Below are 15,735 nucleotides of genomic sequence, written 5' to 3'. Positions count from 1 at the left end.
TAATATGTCAGTATGAGACTTGAGAGGTCTATATAGGTGAAGGATTGTCATTACCAGGTTATATGGGTTTAGAATTAGGACTCAGGCCTCTGGAGGCGTGTCCTCTAGGCCCCAGATCAGCTGTTCTAAAAGGTTGCCTGTGCCTTATAATTACCCCTGGGGATGTGATTAGGTCTGGGGCCCATCCAGGAATCTGGGTGTTTTACAGGTTGCTAAATTCTGATAAAGGGTGTGCCCAGACCACACTTGGAAAACCATTCCCTTAGCTTCTGTTGCCATCCGACGGGGCAAGCAGTAGGAAAACAAAGAATGGGATGGTAGTCAACAGGGGAGCTGGGCTGATAGTGACCTGCCTAAAACTGGAGTGGAATGAGGCAGCCTCAGGAAGGAGTGCTGGCAGCTGGTACTGCAGAGTTGCACAATGCACATAAACAACCCCAAATTCCAAGAACCAGTGCCCCCTGCTCTCCCATCATTCATGACTCAGGCTACACTTTTTTGGCTTTATTTTATAACATTTCTATTTCACATATAGCATTGGGAGAATAATCATCCTCCCCAAGGTGGTGGCAGAGCTCCGTTACCCACACTGACTGGATGAAACATCCCATTCTGAACGTCTTCAGGCTGTTCGTTCCAGCTACACTTTATAACCAGCAAGACCACCATTTTAGCCACATTCATCTCAACATAGTAGGGAGCAGGGTGGGGAAGTGCAGGGACAGGGCCACAAGCCCCTTAGGATAGGACTGGGCTGGGGTTGGTAAGGAGCTAGCTCCACCTGTCACAAGCATCAGGCTGGGAACAGCTCTTGGCTATAGGCCAGGACCAAAAGTCAGAACAGGCGTCGCTGGGCTGAGGGCCAAGAAAACCAGTTCTCTTTTAGGGAATTAGATGGGGTGGGACAACCCAAAACTGTCCCACTCTGACTGTGCTCCATCCAGGCGGCCATGTAGTAGGGCCCCAGGCTGGCATTCTCAGAACCCCTATTTCTGCTGATCTGGATTCTAGCTCCAGTTCTGACCTTGGGAAAATCAAATTGTCTTGATCTTTCAAAAAACATGGGGATAGTTTCCAGAAACTTACAAGCTTACTTCTAGCTCCAAGACTCTTACCGCTCCCTCCTTTCTGTAAAAAATCACTGGGAGATCTGGAAAAGGGAGGTTGAGAACTCCTCTATCCTAAGGGCTGATTCCACCCCTGTGTCCCCTATCACCAGTGAGCAGGCTGAAGGGCCAGAAGCAGGACCTGGACCAGCCACTCTCCAAGGACATAAGGCTGGAGCCAGACAGAAGGCAGTAGTAAGTAGACTGCTTCTCCCCCAAAACACCAGTTTCGAAGCAGATGGGTTTGCTTCATGAAATGTTTAATACAAAATGGCAGCAGCCACTGTGCAGTTGTAACAAAATTAGCCATAGGGTGTCCAGAGAAATGTATGCAGGCAGCCTTGGCTGGAGTTGAGCCAGCCAACCCAGGCCTGCTGCCCAGTCAGCTGTGGGCTGTCACATGGCCAGGACTGGATGGTGGCGGTGGCAGCGTTGTGCTGGAGGCGTTGAGCCCCGTCCTTCACGAGCACGCTGACCTCTGCCCCACCGTGGACTCTGGGTGGCACAGGTGTTCTGAGATGCCTATTCCCAGAGCTCTACCCCAGTGGTAGGATTTCAGCTTAAAGAATGAGGGATGGAGGGGCTGCTGCAGAGGGGGTGCCCACTCACAAGCTGCTGGGAGCTGATGCCTCTAGAAATTGGCAGAAACAGAGGCTAGGTTTGGGGGGTATTTTTCCCCAGAAAGAAAAGAGGCTACCAAGTTCAAATTAAGGAGAGGGGCAATGCTTCTGGTGTACTTGAGCAGAGGGTTCCCTGGCAGAGGCTCACCAGGAAAAAGGGTGCCCACCCTGGGAGCGGGGGTGGGGCATCAGGCTTGAAGTTAGAGAGCAAGGGCGCAGAGTCACCAAAGCCCTCCCACTGAGCCCCAGAAAAGCCAGCATGCTTCCTGAGGAGTCCATGTTAAGCCGCTGCACACTTTTCCTGGGCCGGTGGGCAGGGCCTGCCTGGAGAAGAGCTGCCGCGTCTCTCCTTCCAGAGAAAGGCCTCTAGGTGCTGGGAAAGGGGATTAAGGGCCTTGGAGTTAGTGGAATTCTGCGTTGAAGGCTCTGCCGATGATTAGCCGCCTCACCTCACTGGTCCCAGCCCCGATCTCATACAGCTTGGCATCTCTCAGAAAGCGGCCCATGGGAAAGTCGTTGATGTAGCCATTGCCACCTGCAGCCATGGTTTGGGCAGAGAAGAAAGGACAACAGGAAAAGTGATGGGCAGTGGGCAAAGCAAGGAAAGCAAACAGAAGATCAAATACATAGAAATGGGTTAGGAGGAGAGACTGATTGAAGAGAAGCAGCAAAAGGTGGTGAGAGGCATCCCTGGTGGCGCAGTGGTTAAGAATCCGCCTGCCAATGCAGGGGACACGGGTTCGAGCCCTGGTCTGGGAAGATCCACATGCCGCGGAGCAGCTAAGCCCGTGCATCACAACTACTGAGCCTGTGCTCTAGAGCCTGTGAGCCACAACTACTGAGTCCACGTGCTGCAACTACTGAAGCCCACGCGCCTAGAGCCCGTGCTCTGCAACAAGAGAAGCCACCGCAATGAGAAGCCCGCGCACCTCAATGAAGAGTAGCTCCCGCTCGCTGCAACTAGAGAAAGCCCACGCGCAGCAATGAAGACCCAACGCAGCCAAAAATAAATTTAAAAAAAAAAAAAGGTGGTGAGAGGGATGGGGTGGGGATTACCTAATTGTGGGGAGGGTGGACAGGAGGCCGGAAGTCCACTCAGAGTGCTGAGGATGCCAGGCAAAGGTAGGGGAGACCCACTGGCAGACATGGAGAAGGGGGACAAGAAACTACTGCATAGCACTCACTGGGTGCCAGGCCCAGAGAGCTGAAGTAACTTGCACAAGTCACAAAGCCGGTCAGTGGTAGAGCCAGGATTCGAACCTAGGCCGTCTGGCTCAAGCCTGTGCTCTTAAACACTATGCGGCACTTAAGTGAGGCTGTTCCACCTCTGAGGCGTCTCCTCTTCCCCATTTCCCAGTGTCCATAGGACCAGGCTGGGAGGGTGAGAGGGGGGGCACTACTGCAGACAGTAGCAACTTGTGGCCTCTGGCAGTTTTCCTCTTTGCTTTTCCATGTCCTCCCAGTAACTGGGGCAGGAGGAGCCTAAAGGTGCAGCTCAGCTGAAGCACAGGTGAGGAGTGGGGAGTAGGGAGTGGGGGCCACTCACCCAAACACTGGATGCCGTCCAGGGCTACCTGTGTGGCGCACTCGGCTGAGTAAAGAATCACCCCAGCGCAGTCCTGTGGGAGGAGGTTCCGCATTAGCAGGGCCCCCGCCAGGGCCACACGGAGGGGAGGGGGCCCAGCAACCACCCCTGCCCCGGCACGCTCTCCTCTGGGCCCGGCCCTTACCTTGGCGGTGCAGTAGCCCTCATCACAGGCCTTGGCGACATTGTAGACGTACTGCCGACAGGCCATGAGGCGGGTGTACATGTCTGCCATCTTCCCCTGCATCAGCTGCACACAAAGGGAGCCCACGGGTCAGTGTGCTGGAGACACGCTCCTCTCGGAATCATTCCCTAGTTACCAAAAGCAGGTCAGCAGTAGCAACCTGACAGCTGGGAATGGGGTCCAGGGGCACAGAGAGGAGGTGGGAATTGCTTAGGACGACAGACATGGTAGCGGGTCTGGAGTTAAGGCCAGAGAGCTGCTGCTGCATTGTGGACCTGGCCCTCCACTCACACGACCCTCATTACCGACCGTCCCGCGGCCCAGAAAGCGTGACTCAAAATGCTACTCCCTCCCCACAATCGGCTCCCTTCACCCTCCAACCCTACAATGTCTCATTCATTCATCTCAGACAGGAAGGGAGGTGACACGAGATGAACTGCCTGACCGCTTTCAGAGCCAGGTAGCACGCTGAGGAAGCCTGCGCCCCAAGCATTCAAACTCATTTTTTTGTTTGTTTTTGTTTTTTTGGCCATGCCACGAGGCTTGAGGCTTGCGGGATCTTAGTTCCCCAACCAGGGATCGAGCCTGGGCCCCCTGCAGTGGAAGCACGGAGTCCCAACCACTGGACCGCCAGGGAAGTCCATCAAACTCATTTTTTTGACGAAGGATAGTAAATGCCCACAGCAAGTGCCCTATTTGTTCATTTGTTAAAGAAAACCTGAACCCAGCGAAAGAGTGCATCTTAACAAAACCATTCCACTCACCTGGAAGTGGCCGATCTTCTGGCCAAAGGCTTCCCTCACGTGCAGGTAGGGAATAGCGTGGTCGAGGATGGCCTGCATGATCCTGCGGGAAGGAGAGAACACTGGCGAGGGGCCTCGCCGTCGCCCCATTGCTGGTTGGGGGGCAAATGCTAGTGTGGAAAGGCCTGGGGGGCAGCCCAGTAAGACAAGGAGCTGGCGTCCCAGGGAGGAGAAAAGGAGCGTGAGGACCCTTGTCAGCCCTGCTCAGTCACCGCACTGACGGCCCAGCAGTCCGTGCCCCTTCCCCTGAGACCAGGCGGAGTGACGGGACCCTTCATAGGTGGTTAGAGCTCAGGTGTCTTGCTTCACATCTGAGTAACTAAGCAGGGTGGCTCCTCAGGCCTTTTGTCTGTCACCCAATGATACTTGCCTTCAGTGCAAAGAAAGTAAACGTGAGAGGAAAGGTAATTTTTTGTCTCCAGGAGATAAGGTACAGGCTCCCATTGGCCCCAAGGGGAGGGCTGCAGCACCACCTGCTAAGGAGGCTACGAGAGCCCAGCTCCCCCCCGAGCCTCACACTCACCCGAGGGGCCCACCGGCCAGCACCAGCCGCTCCAGGTCCAGCCCACTCATCAGCACGTAGACGCCCTTACTTTGATGGCCCAGGATGTTGGCAGCTGCAGGGAAAAGTGCTGGTCAGGGGCAAGGGGGCTGTCCACAGCCTCCTCACTTTTAGAAAAGTTGCTGGGTTTAGTAACGTGGCTCTCTCACAAGGCATTAAAATATGTTACCTGACCTTCAACTAGGGCTCCAGGTGAGGAAAAGGATGGAGTTTACCACTTCCAGTCAGAAGTGGAGCTTGCTAGTGGGGACATGCTCCCTTCACCCTGCCCCCAACACACACACCATCCCCAAGACCAGACACACAGGCCCAATCCTTAGATCCTCCCCTTCTCTTCTTGAGCTGCCTTGGATGGGAAAGAAGAAAAGCTAGTTTGGTCTAGAAGTCATCCAACCTCTCCCAATTTTTTTTTTTTTTAACACACTTGTGCCCATAAAGGAACCAGAGAATTACTCTTTTCCCCAGGTTGAGTCTGCTCTGGTTAATACTACCCTCCACCCTCCCCTGGGTGGTCCATGGAAGAGCCTGGCCAGGAGATGGGCCATTCGGTGCTGGTGACAGAAACTGCTGAACACCTCCCCAACCTGGAAGCAAGGACACTGGATGGCCTGGGGAGGTGTGGGCAGGAAGCTGAGTGCGAAGAGTTGACACCACTGACCTGTCTTTAATGCTAGTGGAGTTTTATCCTTGCCGACAAAGAAGGCTCTGCACTGATCGTCCCTCCCTAGATGCTCCTGATAACTAAAGCACACTTTTCTCAGGTGGCGGATCGTGGGGGAGAGGGATAGTTTATGGCTGAGGCACAGAACCATCCTAACTGATGATCAAATCTGTGCCCTCCGTCTCATCAGTGCATGACAGGGGTGCTGGCTCTCTCATGATGTGGCACACTTTCACTTACACTTCAGGGGAGAAATACTTATAAACTGAACTGCCTTCCCTTCACCGAGTCCAGCTTCCATCAGTTTATTTGTATGCCTTTTTAGCATTGTTAATGAATACCTCACACAGGCTGTACAGGCAAATGTACATACAAGGAAGTCTGAAGGACGTGAGTGGGTAAGGGCAGATCTTACCTTTCTACTCCAGATACTGGAATACCAGCCCCAGGCACAGTGTGTGGTCCACATAGGAAACACCACCCTTGCCTGAAGCCACAGTAGGGCATACAGCTGCAGGAGCTCTGGCCAGGAAGGACAGCTGTCCAGACTGAGACCAACACCTATGGGCCAGTGGGCAAGGGCACAGTGGCAGGCCCACTGTCTGGCCACATACCATTGGTGAGCTAACAATGGTGAGGCTCTCCAAGCCAGAGATGGGCTTTCTCAGCGTGTGATGGGGTCAGGACAGGGGCTCCCTCATTCTCAGAGACTCACCAGGAACCTCGCAGTCCTCAAAGATTAGCTCACAGGTGTTAGAGCCCCTCATCCCCAGCTTGTCCAGCTTCTTGGAGGTGCTGAAGCCTGGCATACCCTTTATGGGAATAAAAGGTGGCCCTGATTACAGAGCAGTCCCCAAGGGGGCCAAGAAAAGGGAAACCCCTGGGAAGTAACCATCTTTCCATCAAGTCCCTGTATTTGCCTGATACACCAGCGTCTACTCACCAGGCCCCCACTCTGTATGTGACCACCCCATTTCTGAAGGCACTGCCCCTAACACTCCACCCCAGCCTACCCTGCTGCTGGCTGCATTCTCCCCAGTTCTCGCGAGACCGGTTCTTTCCCAGTGAAATGCCAGATCCCTGGGGCCCTTCTGACCCTTCCTGGCTTTGGTTCCTTTCCTTGGGGGAAATCACTTCTTTTTTTTTTTTTTTTAAGATTTTTTAAAAAATTTATTTATTTTTATTGGCTGTGTTGGGTCATTGTCGCTGCACAGGCTTTCTCTAGTTGCGGCGAGGGGGGCTACTCTTCGTTGCGGTGCGTGGGCTTCTCCTTGCTGTGGCTTCTCTTGTTGCAGAGCAGGGCTCTAGGCGCATGGGCTTCAGTAGTTGCAGCACGTGGGCTCAGTAGTTGTGGCTCGCGGGCTCTAGAGTGCAGGCTCAGTAGCTGTGGCACACGGGCTTAGTTGCTCCGCGGCACGTGGGATCTTCCCGGACCAGGGCTCGAACCCGTGTCCCCTGCGTCGGCAGGCGGATTCTCAACCACTGTGCCACCAGGGAAGCCCGGGAAATCACTTCTAAGACACTCTCCCCAGCCCACTCAATTCCTTTGCCCCCTTGTTCCTCTGCCACCTGTACCTAATGGAGTCCCACCCGGGGTTCAACTCAACCACCTGTGTGCTCTGACCTGGACTAATCAGATGTAGAACGCGTTGGCATATGCCCATCAGAGCACTGCCAGGTGTTGCTTCCCTCTCCTCTAGGAGACGAGAGCAGCGTGACTCAACCTGGAGAGTTCCCATCTCAGCCACGCCCTTTGGGCTACTCGCTTTTCTTGTCCTCCAGTCCCATTCCGATATACTCTCCCCCTCTCCCTACGGAGGGTACTGCAAATTTTTAAAACACTCATTCATGAAACTCTCTACCAACTCCCCTGCCCCCATGGCCCCCCGCCCTCCCAGGGGCCCTGGCCTCCTACTTCATGACCATTAGGCAGATGGTTCCTCCACCATCACCGTCCCCCACCCGTGCCTCTTCTCCCTCAACTCACCATTGTGCTTTGCTCACTCTCTCTCACGCATCTCACTTTCTCCCTCTCCTATTTTCTTTTCTCTTTACCAAAAAATTTGCTCATTTCTCTCCCATTCCTAAAAGCAAACTGAAACTCCCAACTTTTCATTCTAACTCCTGCTGTCTCCCTTGTGCTTTTACTGACGAGACTTGGAAGGTGCAGTCTCCGGTCTCCACCTGCATCCTCAATCACACCTTGGGCTCCCGTGGCTGCTCTCTCCAAGTCCACCAGTAACACCCTGATTGTCACAGCTGGTGGCCTCCCTTCAGTCCTCATCTTCCTGGACCTCCAGACAGCCTGGCTCTGTGGATGGCTCCACCGTCCTCAGACTTGACCCCTCCTCCCTGAATTCCACTTTTTGGCCACCCTCCTTTCAGTCTCCATTCCCGCCTCAGCCCCATCCCAGGAGGGAGCCTTGGCAGAGCACACAACCCTGATGGTCTTTGCGATCACTTGAAGGAGGTCATCTCCGGTGCCACTTTCAGGAGATAAAAGCCTCCCGCCATACACTCCCCTACACTCACCTTCTCCACAATGAAGGCTGTGATGCCCCGAGAAGCTGGCACAGCAGCCAGATCTGTCTTGGCATAGACAATAAGGACATCAGCATCAGGGCCATTGGTGATCCAGAATTTGTTGCCATTCAGGACATAGTGATCTCCTAAGGACAGGAAGTTGGCTACTTGCGTAAGCTGTATGGGCCTGTCTCAACCAGTCAGTTCTCCAGACCTTCTGTTGAGCAAAAAGCTGTCCAGCTGGCAAGTGCTTCTAGAAACCCAGCAGAGGCCACCTCCAATCACTGCTCCCTCACCCCGAAGGTCTGTACCTCTGCCCACTTCAGCTCTCAAATCAAGGGGAGCCTCACCTTTCTTTTCTGCTTTCAGCTTCATGGAGACAACATCGGAGCCAGCATTTGTCTCACTCATGGCCAGGGCTCCGACGTATTCACCACTGATCAGCTGCAAGGAAAACCCCAAAGGGCCTTGTTATGACTTCAGAAGTACCCTGCAGGGGCTCACTGATACCATGTCTTGCCTGGTCACATGACACCCCTTCTAACTTCTCTCAGATCCAGGCACAGGTAAAGTCCTAGAAGAGAAGCCCCATACCCACAAGCCTGAAGCTTTCTCTTCTATTCCCATTCCCTTTGCAAGGGAAGCTAGTCCTAGGCTTTCATTTCTTAAAATGCTCAGTAAATGTTGTCCAGTGACTGACTCAGGTGTTCTGGCCCTATTTTTAATTTATTTTTTGGCTGTGCCATGTGGCTTGCTAGTCCCCGACCAGGGATCGAACCCACGCCCCCTGCATTGGAAGCACGGAGTCTTAACCACTGGACCACCAGGGAAGTTCCTATTTTTAATTTTTTTGATTGAAGTATTTTATTTGTTTTTAGTGTCATATTTTAGTTTTTTATTTTTTAAATTTATTTTTCATTTATTTTTGGCTGCATCGGGCCTTCGTTGCTGCGTGGGATTTCTCTAGTTGCGGAGAACGGGGGCTACTCTTCGTTGCAGTGCGCGGGCTTCTCTTGTTGCGGAGCACGGGCTCTAGGCACACGGGCTTCAGTAGTTGTGGCTCGCGGGCTCTAGAGCACAGGCTCAGTAGTTGTGGCACACGGGCTTAGTTGCTCCACGGCACGTGGGAGCTTCCCGGGCCAGGGCTCAAACCCGTGTCCCGTGCATTGGCAGGCGTATTCTTAACCACTGCACCACCAGGGCAGCCCTAACTGAAGTATTTTAAAACAAATCCCTGACCCCTTCCTAGCCCTATCAGTTTCAGGGTAGCAGCATGCTACAGAAAGCAAGGCTGACCAGCCCTCCCCAATGGGGGAGAAGCCTCATGGCTGGTGGTTGCACCATGCAATCAGCGTGTTTCTCCATCCCCATTTCCTCACCTTGGGGAGGTACTTCTCCTTCTGGGCCTCGTTTCCATTACGAACAATTTGGTTGAGGCAGAGGTTGGAGTGGGCACCGTAACTGAGACCCACTGCTCCAGAGACTCGGGATATCTCCTCCATCACCAGCACGTGCTCCAGGTAGCCCAGGCCGGAGCCGCCATACTGAACTAGGGGTCGGGGTGGGGGGCGCAGGGGAGTGGAAAAGGCAGCCCAGTTAAATGAGGACACTGAGAGGAATCTTACATTTATTTGCAGTAGAGGAACACTCTTATAGCACCTATTCCAAGTTCCCTCTAGCAAGGTCAACAGGCGGATGCTGTGGACCCTGCTTGCAAGCTCACAGAATTGGTTTTGCCTGCTGCTGCCTCTGGTCAGCTGAGGCATAGTTCAGAAAACAGTCATTGCAACTCCTGCTTTATCCCAAACATTAAAAAAAAAAAATTTATTTATTTGGCCACGCCACGCAGCTTTTGGGATCTTAGCTCCCCAGCCAGGGATTGAACCCAGGCCCTTGGCAGTGAAAGCGCAGAGTCCTAACCACTGGACTGCCAGGGAATTCCCTATCCCAGATGGACTTCTTAATGAAGACAAGAAGACCTGAGCACCTACTGTTTGGAAAGCTATAGAAGTGCCGACGCTGATGAACAAATGAAGCAAGAGGACCTGGGGTTTATCAGAGAAACACAAAGAGGGAAGGTCAAAGCACGAAGATGAGATACAAAGCAGAGGATGTGCATGCAGAAGCCCTGAGGAAGATGAGAGCTTCATAGCGTAGGTTTGGACCTAAAGAAGCAGGGCTGGTAATGGAACAGGAGAGCTGCAGCCTGAGAGGAAGTCTGGAGAGGGCAGAAGAGATGCTGGGAGGGAATTTCAGAACTCCTCATAAAAAATGTGGTTGTTTTCCTCGGCAGCAGATCCAAAATCAAAGAGGCTGCGTTACCTGGTGCCAGCCTTCCCGCCCTCCGTCCTGCTGTCTGGGTAAACCCTGGAAAGGCCCTCTGTGTATGTTCACTCTAACCAAGAAGTCAGGCTGGTCCTTGGCTCTAGGGAAGGGTTAGCCCAACCCGCACGACTCCAGGAAGGAAAGCCCACGGGCAGGTAACGTTAGAAACTGCTACCAGGACACCATGTGGAAACCAGAACTCATATCTGGCTTTCTTTTCAAGGTTCTCCCTGGATAGGGTTTTCATCTGATTCCTAACTGCCTCTTTCTTCCATTAACTAGCATCTGATTCAGAAGAATATTCTTTATGGGGGCTCATAAACCCCCAAGACACAGTGGGAGAAAGAGTCTTGTTTGAGAGTTCCCAGCAACCTTCCCCCTACTACTGTATGTTAAGATAGTCTAAATTAATTTTTAAGTGGTTACATCATCACTCATGATGTAACTTTGTACGATCAGCTTAAATCCCAGGAACTGTCTCCAAGTGGTGAGGGGAGGATGTAAGGAGAGAATACTGTGGTCCACCACTACTCTAATGCCCAGTGAACACAGGCCAAAGCAGGGTGGGCTGTCCAGGCTTTGGCTGGCGAGGCCATAGGCTCACCTCTTTACAAGGCACCACAAGCCAGGCCTGGCCTTTGCTCTAGAGGCCAACATCTGAAACAAAGCCCACCAGCTCCCTGCCCTCTCCCCCTGGAAACAAGTAGTAAGACCCACAGGGGACTCTGGACAGGCCCAGGGACAGCCTGTTAAATACATCATCTGGCCACCTCACTGTGGAGGCTCAGACAGGCATCCCTCTCCCCTACACCTCCGTCTGCTTCCAAATGAGCTCTAGGGCCAAGCTGTGGGCAGAGAACACAGGTATCCCCCACAGGAACACACTGTCCTGAGTGGTACTGCCTTAATGCTACTGGTAGGGCAGAGCTTAGGGATTATGCGAGGCAGTAAGACTGAGGTACTAAGACCACTGCTTGATCTGGAGTTTTCTAAACTCCCCAGATCACCTGGGGGAACTTGTTAAGCATGCAGAGTTCAAGAGTCTGGGTGACCCAAGTGAACCACACTGACCTAAATCCTTTGCCTTGTGAACATCACTGCCTAGAGAAACAGAAGAGTTTACTCTTCTCTGGGTTGACAGTCACTGGGCACTTTCTCAGCTCCAAGTGGGAAGAGACTCTGGTTTCTCCGAGTATGATCTTTCTTCTCCTTTCCTGCTTCTTTTGGGAATGGTTGTAAAGGGCATGCAAGAAAAGTTCTCTCTAGGGAAAGAAACCATACTCACCAGGGGCTGTGACACCCAAGACTCCCAGGTCCCCCAGCTGCTTCCAAAACTCCTGCCAACAGAATAGAGTGAGTGTAGTGGGTTGTGAGAAAGCAGCCAGTCACAGGGGTCTGGCATATCTGGAACAACAAGACCCAAGGGCTTCACAGAAAGGGGCTGCATTCTTAGGGAGCTTTCATTTACCAGAAGACTGTGAGAGCTCTGCCAGGCAGGAGTGCAATTCCCAGACCATCCCAGCCCAGCTCCCAGTCTGCCCCCCGTCCCCCTCAGAGTGGGCCCCACGACTCACTCGCAGGTTCTTGAACTCATTGCTCCGATCAATCTCCTGGGCATGGGGTGCCAGATGCTCCTGAAGGAATTTAGCCATGGTCTGACGAAGCTAGAGGGAGAGGTGGACAGATGCTGCTGAAACGGTACATAATTGCCCCTGAGGACAGCGTCTCCACTACTGAGGACACCTTCAGGGAAACGGGACACAAGTAACCTCACCAAACTGAAACTTAGAGGCCCCACCAGTTTATGCTTCCTCAGAGATGATCTTCCCCTCTCTTTCTGAAGATTATTTATTTATTTTTATTTATTTATTTATTTGGCTGCACCAGGTCTTTAGTTGCGGCATAGGGGATTTTTTAGTTGTAGCCTGTGGGATCTAGTTCCCTGACCAGGGATCGAACCCGGGTCCCCTGCATTGGGAGTGTGGAGTCCTAACCACTGGACCACCAGGGAAGTCCCTGAAGATTATTTCTTAAATGTCACTCCCCTACATAAATCATTCCATGGCTTTACATGGTCCTTAAAAGACAAACTCCTTATATATGTATATGTATAACTGAATCACTTTGCTGTACACCTGAAACTAACACAACATTGTAAATTAGCTATGCTTCTTTTTTTTTTTTTAAGATCTAGCAAGTCTTGCTTTTTTTTTTTTAAAGAGCTCCTGACTTATTTATTTATTTATTTACTTTTAATTTTTTTGGCTGTGTTGGGTCTTCGTTTCTATGCGAGGGCTTTCTCTAGTTGTGGCAAGCGGAGGCCACTCTTCACCGCGGTGCGCGGGCCTTTCACTGTCGCGGCCTCTCTTGTTGCGGAGCACAGGCTCCAGACGCGCAGGCTCAGTAGTTGTGGCTCACGGGCCCAGTTGCTCCGCGGCATGTGGGATCCCCCCAGACCAGGGCTCGAACCCGTGTCCCCTGCATTAGCAGGCAGATTCTCAGCCACTGCGCCACCAGGGAAGTCCCGCTTCTTTTTTTTTTTAACCATTAAAAAAAAATTAAGACAAACTCCTTACCCAGGACTAGAAGGCCCTGTGTGAGGTGACCCCTGCAGCCTATCCAGCATTCCCCAGTACCTTTCTCATCCCCCACTCACTGTGCTCCAGCCACGCCCCCTTCAGTTCTTGGCACGTGTCAGGCTCCTTTTTGTCCCTGAGCCTTTGGGTAAAAGGGATTATTCAAAAGAGATTAGAAACTCCTTTTGGCAGGAAAGTTTGAGAACTAGGATTGAACACTTTCTGCCTGAGGTGATTCAGAGCTCTGTCTGCTGACTGTAAATGCAAGTGGACTTTGGGGTTCTGGGCAAGCTCGGGCACTTGCTTAGAGCCACAGGAGAATCATTCCCCGGGAACTCCAAGCCAGTGTCCAAGTGAACAGTCTCCTTCCTCCAGGAATGGCTCTGGTTCAGCCCCATTTGTAACAACATCTTTCAAGTTTTTTTTCAACTTTGTGGTTTGACCCGATGGGTTGAAGAATTACAGCACGGACTACACGGTGCATTTCAACTCCACCCCCAAGGTGTGTATTTGAAAAAGATTCCGTGGTGATGATTAACCAGGTTTGAGAACCACAGCCGTAGACAGTATTGAGGTGTAAGAAGACTTCAGACAGATTGAGGGCCCTTTTGCCACACGCGGGTAGTCCTGCCAATCCTCCACCAAAACACCCCCCGCCCCACCATCCCCGGTCTCCCAGGAGCGTTCCTATCCTCGACTCCTCGTGTAACTCCGGCAACCAGGCCTTGCTGCCGCCACAGAGGGGAGACTGGGGCCCGCGGCCGCCCCCGCGCTGGCGCTCCTACAGCCCACGGATCACACGCCGCGGCTGGGTGGGCGCTGGGTAGAAGAGCGCCAGGGAGACCACCGAGCACGGAAAAGGGGCCGGGAGGGGGGTCAGGCTCCCTACCTGCTTCTGCTCCTCCCTTAGCCCATTGATTGCATCGTCCACGGGCAACAGCGAGTTGGCCCGCTGGGTAATCAGGCCGGCGAGCGGCTGCAGTGGCGGTCGCGGCCTCCAGCTCGCCACGCGCCGACCCAGTAGCCAAGCTACAGTCGCCATCTCGGCCTTGCCCTGGGAGCCTGAGCCCCAGCAGCTGTGAGCGAGTCCTGCGGCGCTCCACCAATCCCCGGCTTCGCTTCCGCCACCCAATCGGCGAGGGGGTGGGTCTCCAGTAGCCAATCACCCTCCACTGTCCGAGGAAGGCCGCGCTTTCCCCGGCCACTGCACCAGCCAATCAGCGGTGACCGCCCGCGGACCGACGCCCCGCGAGGCTGGTGTGCTTGCTGGGGGAGCTGGACCTGCAGGTGTCATGTCAAGGTTGGGTCTTTTTAAAGTGGACAAGTAGGAAGAGTGTCTTTTTTTTTGAGTTGAGGATAAGTATTCCCCCGGCGTTGAAAATAGCAGTCCCTAACTGCAGACATCTGTGGGAAAGCAAGTGTTAAAATAGCAAACGGAAAAGCCCCGAATGCCCCTTGCTTGGCAATACATTGTTAAAGAAAATCTGGGAAAAGAGCGCTCGCTCTAGGGTGCACGCTGGTTATAACTCAGTGAATTTGCTTTATTATGTAACAAGGTTTGTTGACTTTGAGTTTTATGGGAAAGGGGTTGTTAAGGAGTTGCTGTCTTCCAAATTATTTAATGTACCTAAGAACAAGAGAGTCAGGACTTATTTTTAACAGGGGTGGGGTGATGGTGGACCGAACTCAGATGCTCGGGTTCAGCTGCTCCCCGCTGGAAAGACAAGTGTTGGCTGGAAAGGACGGGTTGCTTTATTCAGAAGGCAACCTGGGGGGAAGGCAGAGTCGCGTCAAAGAACCAACTCTGAAGCGTCTGCTCCACCATGAAAGTTTTTAAAGGGAGAAAGGGGGGAAGCCATTCGCAGTTAATCATTTGGGGAGGGGGGATCAGAGTCTTCCTTATCTTCCACTAAGTGCAGACTTTCTTCTGATTGGTTGGTGGTGGGGTAACAAGGTGGTGTTTCAGGAATCTGGTGCTCAGCCTGAAGTTACCATCTTCCACCTGGGTGGGGCCTTAGTTCTAGCAGAAGAACTCAAAGATATTGTTAGGTATATTCCTGGTTTCTGGGGGAACCAGGACCCTGCTTTATTGTTGTACTATAGTTTCTTGACTGCTCCTCCTTTGTTTCTGCATTCCCTCTTTTTTCTATTTAGCAACTGTTTGAATCTGCCCTTTGGCACACAGGGAAGGTCTAGGAGGCTGATGCCTCTTTCCTACAAACAAGAAACGGGGACACAGAAAGGATTTGTACACAGAAGGGCCTCACAGGGTCCTGCTCCATTTCAGGGAGACAGGAAAGGAAGAATGGTGTATGAGGGGAAAGAGGAGAGCTGATAGAATTCAGCTTCTATCCCCTTCCCTGCTTTGCTAATTTCCTTCTCTGTGGGGCGGTCAATGCCCTTGAAGAACTCATCTCAGGTAGTTTAGTGCCCTGAATCCAGGGACACCATTGCAATCCTGCTACTTAGATGTGGAAGTTCGGGCAAGTTTCTTTTTTTTTTTTTTAATTTTAATTTATTTATTTGGTTGCGTTGGGTCTTCATTGCTACATGCCGGCTTTCTCTAGTTGCATCCAGCGGGGGCTACTCTTTGTTGTGGTGCGCAGGCTTCTCATTGCATTGGTTTCTCTTGTTGCGGAGCTTGGGCTTTAGGCGCGCGGGCTTCAGTAGTTGTGGCACGTGGGCTCAGTCGTTGTGGCTCACGGGCTCTAGAGTGCAGAGGCTCAGCAGTTGTGGTGCACAGGCTTAGTTGCTCCGCGGCATGTGGGATCTTCCCGGAACAGGGATCGA

General features: G+C 52.6%; 1 protein-coding gene across 4 annotated transcripts; it reads right to left on the bottom strand.

Annotated features, from left to right (window-relative positions):
* Positions 1-489: 489 nt before the first annotated feature.
* IVD (isovaleryl-CoA dehydrogenase) lies at positions 490-14,044 on the bottom strand. Of its 4 annotated transcripts, none has more exons than XM_082387252.1 (12): positions 13,835-14,044; positions 11,944-12,033; positions 11,655-11,706; positions 9,424-9,593; positions 8,395-8,488; positions 8,054-8,190; positions 6,237-6,333; positions 4,822-4,915; positions 4,260-4,341; positions 3,457-3,561; positions 3,273-3,345; positions 490-2,261 (listed from the first exon to the last, which is right to left on the bottom strand). In XM_082387252.1, exons 1-12 carry the CDS (start codon positions 13,985-13,987, stop codon positions 2,128-2,130), a joined length of 1,281 nt encoding a protein of 426 aa, XP_082243378.1. In that variant the 5' UTR covers positions 13,988-14,044; the 3' UTR covers positions 490-2,127. The 4 variants fall into 4 exon arrangements, with proteins under 4 accessions (XP_082243378.1, XP_082243377.1, XP_082243379.1 ...); XM_082387251.1 differs by having other exon boundaries at positions 4,822-4,930; positions 13,835-14,042; XM_082387253.1 differs by lacking the exon at positions 13,835-14,044 and adding an exon at positions 12,620-12,865 and having other exon boundaries at positions 4,822-4,930.
* Positions 14,045-15,735: the final 1,691 nt, after the last annotated feature.

This window comes from Balaenoptera borealis (genome assembly GCF_965194805.1).
Source record: "Balaenoptera borealis genome assembly, chromosome: 3".
NCBI lineage: Eukaryota > Metazoa > Chordata > Mammalia > Artiodactyla > Balaenopteridae > Balaenoptera > Balaenoptera borealis.
Note: the sequence above shows the minus strand (reverse complement) of the source record. Positions and strands in the feature narration are given on the sequence as shown.

Coding starts and splice junctions, on each gene's coding strand:
- IVD (XM_082387251.1), bottom strand. CDS start 13,987: ATGGCGACTGTAGCTTGGCTACTGGGTCGGCGCGTGGCGAGCTGGAGG. Junction 11,707..11,943: donor ATGAGTTCAAGAACCTGCGA/GTGAGTCGTGGG, acceptor TTCTGTTGGCAG/GAGTTTTGGAAGCAGCTGGG. Junction 8,489..9,423: donor AGGAGAAGTACCTCCCCAAG/GTGAGGAAATGG, acceptor TTTTCCTTGCAG/CTGATCAGTGGTGAATACGT.